The 8008-nt window shown below is 30.2% G+C and overlaps 1 protein-coding gene across 1 annotated transcript; it reads left to right on the forward strand.

The window, feature by feature from the left end:
• Nucleotides 1-360: 360 nt before the first annotated feature.
• On the forward strand, nt 361-3251 carry LOC105462034 (cytochrome P450 9e2-like). The gene has a single exon (XM_011708557.1). The coding sequence runs from the start codon at nt 1602-1604 to the stop codon at nt 3150-3152; it is 1551 nt and encodes a 516-aa protein (XP_011706859.1). The 5' UTR covers nt 361-1601; the 3' UTR covers nt 3153-3251.
• Nucleotides 3252-8008: the final 4757 nt, after the last annotated feature.

An 8008-nucleotide genomic window follows, 5' to 3' on the forward strand; every position in this document is an offset into this window, starting at 1 on the left:
CATACATATTTATGTCGTAATTATAATACCGTTAGTATCATGAAATTTACAATATCACTTGTTATATATGTTCATAAATGTTCTAAAAAATTATCATAATAAAGTTTTCATTTTGACAATATTATTTTAAGACTTATATAAAATGTCAAAAAATAGACTTTGTAATAATGTGTTTTAAATATACGTAAAAAGTCTTTTTGCACAACATCATATTTCTGTTAATATTTTTTGCTTAAAATTTTTTGTATGTTTTCAATATTTTTAAATGTATTTTTGTATATTAAAGCACTTTTACGATATTATTATCTAATTGCATATATTGTGTTGTTATTCACCGCGCGTGCACTTTTTTCTCTTTTTTTTTAAATATAATTTTTTAATAATACGAAATTAATCAAAAACTATCCGTACACGTTATTCATTGCGTAACAGCTACTACTGGATGAATTGGAGCGGCACGTGTAGTCCAATATTATTCCAACGATGATTTGTATTCTTCTTAGAAACTTCTAAGAATGTTGTGGCATTTCTAAAATTGTCATTTACCGAGAGCTATTTTTAAAATTCAGTGACATGATATGGATATGATATCCAAACATGAATTTTAAATGTAATATTTCTTTAAAAGATACATGATATAAGTGTCATTACTGTAGTTATTTTACGCATGATTGCACTCGAGAATCGTACAATCACGTTAACTGTGAATTTTTCATAGACTTATCATGCAAGATAAAGATTTTATATTTCTATGCGTTTCTAATCTCTGCTCACTGGAAATCAACGAGAGGATTAATTTGGATTCATTGTTTATGCTTATTAATAAAATCCAAGTTTATACACCATCATCAGTGATGTTGACCGACAAGCCATGGAAGGCGTGAAGTAGCTTACATTTTATTAAGCAATAGCTTATATCAATCGTACGCGCTATAGTGTAACCTTGAATTACAATTCATGAAGTTGTCAGTCGGCAGTTGATAAATTATAATCGTGCCCTTCCGTTAATTAAGATCATGGTGACTTACGTTTGCACGATGAGCAGTATCCAGGCATTTCTATATGTCTCATATATACCTTTCGTATCTTCTATCCATCTCACATGTTTCTTCTTCTTTTAGTAATGATTATTTTTACTGATTAAACTTTATTAGTTTAGTTAGATTTTCTTAAAATTTGATGTAAAATTAAGTACTACAAATGTCAAGTAAGAATATTAATTAATTAAGCATTTAACTTATTATATTTGTTTAAATGTATAGATAAATAACTAATTATATTCTTGACAATTAATGCAATATTTTGTCAATGTTTTGTCAATTCTTTTGAACTTAAAATAGAATTTTTTGAATAAAATTAATCAAGATTGACTCTTTATTGAAGTCACGATTTCAACAAATATTGTTGTGCGTAAATCAACTAACATATGTCTCGTATCTCTACTGATTGCACATGGTATCGTCGTGATAATACTAGAAGCGTTTCCCCCTCCGTCGTTTTATTTCACAGTAACATATGCGCGCACGTCTCACGTACATGTTTATAATGTTCTACGCAGTGTCCGACGAAGCATCTCGTTTGGCTTATTCTGTCACATCACAATGGATACATTATTACTTCCGTCGCCTTTCGTGCTATTATTGTGTACTTTGATCGTTATCAGCGTTTTGAAAATTATCACTTTGATTCATCGAATATTTTCTTATTGGAAAAACAAGGGCGTACCTTACTTACCAAACTCGTTTTCATCTTTTGTTATGGATTGGAAATTGTTTTTTGGCTACATCTCTTTCACTGATCATTTCCAATATTTGTACAACTACTATCCAGATGCTAAATATATTGGAATACTGGATTTATTCAAGCCTACCCTGCTTGTGCGCGATCACGAACTGATTAAAAACATGGTCGTGAAGGACTTTGAACATTTCCCGGATCATCGCGACTTCGTTAACAACGACGTCGACGCGTTGTTTAGCAAAAGCTTATTTTTCTTGCGCGGAAATCGTTGGAGAGAAATGAGGAATACATTAAGTCCCTCTTTCACAGCCAGCAAAATGAAGTTCATGTTCGACTTACTATCAAAGTGTTCTCACGATTTCGTCAACTATTTGGTCGACCATCCGGAGCTTTGTCATGAAATCGAAACGAAGGAGGCCTTTAGACGTTACACCACCGATGTAATTGCTACAGCAGCCTTTGGCATAAGTGTGAATTCTATGAAAGATCGAGACAATGAATTCTTTATAAAAGGAGTGGAGGCTACTAAACTTCCTACAGGACTACTAGGGATAGTCAAGATTATAATATTACTCAAGTGTCCATGGCTTGCTAAATTAATTGGGCTGACTATTTTTCCACCGGCTACGTCCAAGTTTTTCAAAAAGATCGTACAGGAAACAATTAGGGCGCGAGAAGAGAAAAATATCGTCAGACCGGACATGATCCATTTGTTAATGCAGTCTTGGGATAAAGAAAGTAATAGTGCACACAAAATGTCATTAGACGACATCGTTTCGCAAGCATTTATCTTTTTCTTTGCGGGTTTCGAAACCTCTTCGGCTCTGATGTGTTTCGTTGCTCAAGAACTGGCGGTTAATCAAGATGTTCAGGATCGTCTGCGCAAGGAAGTACAGCAGCATCTTGCCGAAGGAAACGGCGAGATTTCTTACGAGTCGCTAATGAAGATGTCTTACATGGACATGGTGATTTCTGAGACTCTTAGAAAATATCCACCAATGCCTTTCATTGATAGACGTTGTGCTAAGAGATACGAACTGCCTCCATCTCAACCAGGCTGCAAGAGTATAATCGTTGAACCTGCGGATCCGTTGGTATTGTGTATTTATGCTATACATCGCGATCCGAAGTATTTTCCGAATCCGGATAAATTCGACCCCGAAAGATTCAGCGAAGAAAATAAAGATAACATATTACCCTACACTTATCTCCCATTCGGTCATGGTCCCAGAAAGTGTATCGGTAATCGGTTTGCTCTTATGGAGACGAAGATTCTCATTGCTCATCTTTTACAAAAGTTTACTTTGAAGACTACGGATAAGACCGTCGAACCAGTTATATTCGCTAAAAGAGAATTTTCGTTGAGATCTATTAGCGGATCCTGGATTAGCTTGGAAAAAAGAGAAACGTAAAAATCTTTTACCAGATAGTTTTTCTACAAAGTATATATATAGTTGTTTCAGAAAAATATTCGCATTTTAAGAACATTCAAAATATTACACACTTTCAAATCAATATAATTGAAATTTGATAAGATTTATTGGTAATATATTTTGTATCATGCATAAGATTAAGTAGAATATTAAAATGTTAAGTTTTTTCTAATGAAAAGTTGAAAAATTAAATATTATGATTAATATTGTGACCTGCATTTACTTTTAAGTCTACTTGATTATATTCTATTGTATTAATGCTCAATCGTTTTAATGGCTTATGTAATTTCCATCATCTAATAGTGAAATAGAGACGATACGATTAATCCTTTATAAGTTCAAATATACGAGTATTTATCGCGCATAGTCCATTGAACTTTTGAGCCCAACTCTTTTCTTATTAATACAGATTACATTTACTAGTTTAAATATCCTCGTAATATATCTAAAAATTAAATAGGTCCAAATATTAATCAAAAATATAAATTAGGCATTTAATTTATTATATTTCTTAAGAAAATAGATACATAATATTATTAACAATTCGTGCAATGTATTATGCGTGTATCACGTACGCACGTAAATCTTTAAAATTATAATATCTCTTATAATATTTTCATTAAAGTTCTGAAAAATTTAATTAAGAAGAAAATATAGCATTTTGAACATATTATACAAACAGTTATACTTGATCACAGGAAAAAGACTTCATGAAAATGTGTACTTAATATAGTAAATATATAGGAAAAATTTATTTTTTTTCTCCCAAACGCTTTCTTACTTTCTCGCCTTCTCATTCTTTATCTTTCTGACTCTCATTTTCTTTTCCTCTTGTCTTCTTCTTATCTGCCCTTCTCAATTTTTTCTTATTTTTTCTCTGATTATCAGTCTGTATCGATCAAAGTTATTAAACGTCGATTCGACTATTTATATATCTGAGTGAGATTAAATCTTGCATTTATTTGTAGTATAAGTATAACATCAAACATATTTCTGTTAAATGTTTGAATTGACCTTGTACAAATATTCAATAAAAGTTTAATTGTCATTGCCAGCTATCTTATAGACAAATGGACTTATGGACTTATAGACTTTGTATTGGTAGATTCACGTGTCTTTTAAGTACTCATTTTTAATTATTTTATTAGATCATTCTTATTTTTGTTGAGTCCTTTGAAAAATGTGGCAAAATGTTTTTATTTGCTTTTACGTATAAATATGTCATATATTTTTCTTAAAATGATCAATTATGTTACAAAACAAATATTATTCTATTTTATTAAACATAAAATTTTTAATATTAAAACACGATAATAAAAAAATATTTGGTGTATATTTTATTTTATTTAGTGCGTTTTTGATACCATATCTACTTTTTTTAATGGTTCAACGATTAGAGATTAAAATAAGAAAACAAAATTTTTTTTAGCTTATATACTTGTTATTTTTAATATGCATTAGTTATTTCTCACAATGGTCTGGGATGTTAAATCTACAGTGCAAAAAGTGCATGATAAATCTAATAACTATTACATAGTTATCAATACTATTTTCGTACGGAAAGCGTCGTCAATTTTTGTTGTAACGTGGAACAAGATTTTTTAAATTAAATTAGTAAAAATTCGTTTTTTATAGAAGCCACGATATTTTAAAGTATCGTTATGCGTAAATTGACTAACGATTCTCGTGCAAATTACTAATACGACATGTCATCGCGATTATACAAAAAACGTTTTCCTCTCTCACCGTTTTTTCCACAATATAGCCTTCGCAAACGTCTCACGCATATATTATAACGTTCTACGCAGAGTTCGCCGAAGCATCTCGATTTGTTATTCTGCCGCATTACAATGGATTCATCATTGCTTTCATCGCTCTTTGTACTGTTATTGAGTACTCTGATCATCAACATTCTGAAAATTATCACTTCGCTGCATCATACATATATCTTTACTAGTAAAATAAGGACTTATAATTCCTTATCTGTCAAATTTGTTATCATCTTTTATAACAATCTGGCAAATGTATATGGGTTACATTACTTTTACCGATTATTGCCAATATTTGTACGACCGCTTTTCTGATGCTAAATACGTTGAAGTAATGCGGATTTCTTCAAATCTGCTCTGCTTGTGTCCGATCCTAAGATGATTAAAATCATCGTGGTAAAGGATTTTGAACATTTTCCGGATCACCGCAACTTCATTGACGAAAGTGTATAATAGAACTGTTATTTAGCAAGAACGTCTTCTTTTCGTGTGGAGATCGTTGGAAGGAAATGAGAAATACATTAAGCTCTTCTTTCACAGCCAGCAAAATAAAGTTTATGTATGATTTACTATCAAAATGTTCTTACGATTTCGTTAACTATTTGGTCGATCATTTGGAACTCTGTTATGAAATCGAAACGAAGAGAGTTTCTAGACGATACACCATCAATATAATTGCTACGGCATTTGGCATAAGTGTTACAGTCAGTGGCACAAGAGCGTGTTATTCATAATTCTCTTAATAGATGTCGTATGAGTAAAATTTTTATATGTTAATATTTGCAATACATTAGTAAAATTAAACAATACAAACATTAAGTAAGAATATAAATTAAGCATTTAACTTGTCATACTTCTTTAGAAAAATATAAACAAATTGTGTCATTGACAATTGGTTCAATATTACGTAAATCACATATACATGTGTGTATATCATAATTATAATACTTTTAATATCTTTAAAATATTATAATATCTCTTAAAATATTTTCATAAGAGTTATAAAAATCATAAAAATGAAAAGTTACTGTTTTTAACAATATATTATTTTATCCATTATTATATAAGTAATCTCAGAAAAAGACTTTATAAAAGTGTCTACACTAAATATACCTTAAAAATCTCTTCTTTTTCTTGATCTCTTATTTTCTTACTTTCTCATCCTCTCTCTTTCTTGCTATTTGTTTCGTTTCTTTCTTTCTTATTCTCTCTCTCTCTCTCTCTCTCTCTCTCTCTCTCTCTCTCATTGCCAGTCTATCTCACAATCAGGGTTAATCACAGTCAAGGTTAATCGATGTCGATGCGACTAATAATCCTAACCAAAAAATCTTTTTAAAAAAATAGAGAGAATATTTACATTAAGTATATAAAAAAAGTACCGTACATTACATTTTTTTTTAATCAAAAGTATTTTTTTAATAAATAACAATAACAAATATGAGATCATACAAGTAGCCATGTATTTGATTAGATACAGAAAGAAAAATATTTTATTTTAAACTAAAAATGTTTTTTTACTAAATTGTTTGAACCATCTAAAAGTATATGCAACAAAAGTGTAATGCCATTTTCTTTCCTAATTTTAAATTTCATAAAACGAGCTTAAAGCGATTAAAATGATTAATGAGATCATGGCTAGTGAAGCAAAAACTTGGTGTGACCTGATTGCATTAATTGATAAAATGTATATAAAATGCAGGCACGTCAAATGTTTGCTTCATCTATGATCTTATTGGTCATTTTAGTCATTTTAAACCTGTTTTGAAATTTAAAATTATTTTGAAAGACAATGGTATTAAATTTTGGCTGCATATACTTTTGGATAGTGGGATGATCCCTTCTGCTTTCATACATACACTTTACATAAAGCTACAACACAAAGCTAAGTTCTACATAAATTCACAAACATTTTATATTTTGCGCATTTTGGTCATGGAAACGCATGCGCATATGACTACGGAGCATGTGCATATAACCAGGGACACCACGGGCCACATTCACACCGCTACATATTGTCAGCATGACAAGTTACATAATCTGAATCTGGTGAACTTTAACAATTAATTTCTCGGTTCTCGGAACAGAGCAACACTTTTTTCTACTGGATTATTTCTTTCTTGCAAAACGTGCCGATTGAACATAATTTCATCAAAATCGGAGGTGAGTTATAAATTAAACTGTATAATTACTTCAAAAATATTTTCACATACCTGTTGTGTACTGTCGATCAACATTTTTTTTTTTTTTTTTTTTTTGAAAAAAAGAACTTGATTTTGATAAAGAAGTATTTACTGAATGCATTATTTGCAAAAAGATATTTAATAAAGATTGAGTACGCACAATATTACATAAACGTGCAAATTGGATACATATATAATGTCAAATGCATTGATAAAGAAAACGTTCTATATTTTATGTGACATGTAAATATTAAATTACAATAAAAGCCTTTTAATTTGGTTTAACATTTAAATGGCTTTTACATTATTAATAACTTTTACTTAAAAACTTAATGACTTATATATTATAGTTGGTCGACTATACAATAATTTTTCCTCAATCTCAAATACTTATAATTTTTTTTTGCTAATTATTATTAATTTTTTTATATCTAATTTTAGATAAAATTATTTCCGTTTCTTTATTATTTAAATTACAAGTAACTTTTTCTTTTTTTTTAATTTTCACCAAGTCATGTTATACTAAAAAACTTAGAGTGACTCATATTACACGACTTTTTCTTATATTACACATACGCGCGCGCGCGCGCGCGCGCACACACACACACACACATATCAAGAAACACGGAAATGTCTCACACTAAGTACATACGTTCTTTTACATTTTTAATGTTTTTTTTCGGTGGATATATATCGGTGTTCCGGTTAGTTTAGACACACGGAAAAAACTGCTACGGATGTTACAACAATATTCTCTATGTTTGGAAAAGAAATGCATGTGAATTTAAGTTATAGTGATGTTACATGGCATTCATCTGTTAAGGTATGCTCATCAGTACGGTTGTCACAACCGTATCTGTCTCTTATACACATCTCTGAGCGGGCT

The sequence above is a fragment of the Wasmannia auropunctata genome, unplaced genomic scaffold, assembly GCF_000956235.1.
Source record: "Wasmannia auropunctata unplaced genomic scaffold, wasmannia.A_1.0 LD272566.1, whole genome shotgun sequence".
Classification (NCBI taxonomy): Eukaryota; Metazoa; Arthropoda; class Insecta; order Hymenoptera; family Formicidae; genus Wasmannia; species Wasmannia auropunctata.

Bases quoted from the DNA above. Each gene is read 5' to 3' on its own strand.
- LOC105462034 (XM_011708557.1), top strand. From the start codon at position 1,602: ATGGATACATTATTACTTCCGTCGCCTTTCGTGCTATTATTGTGTACT.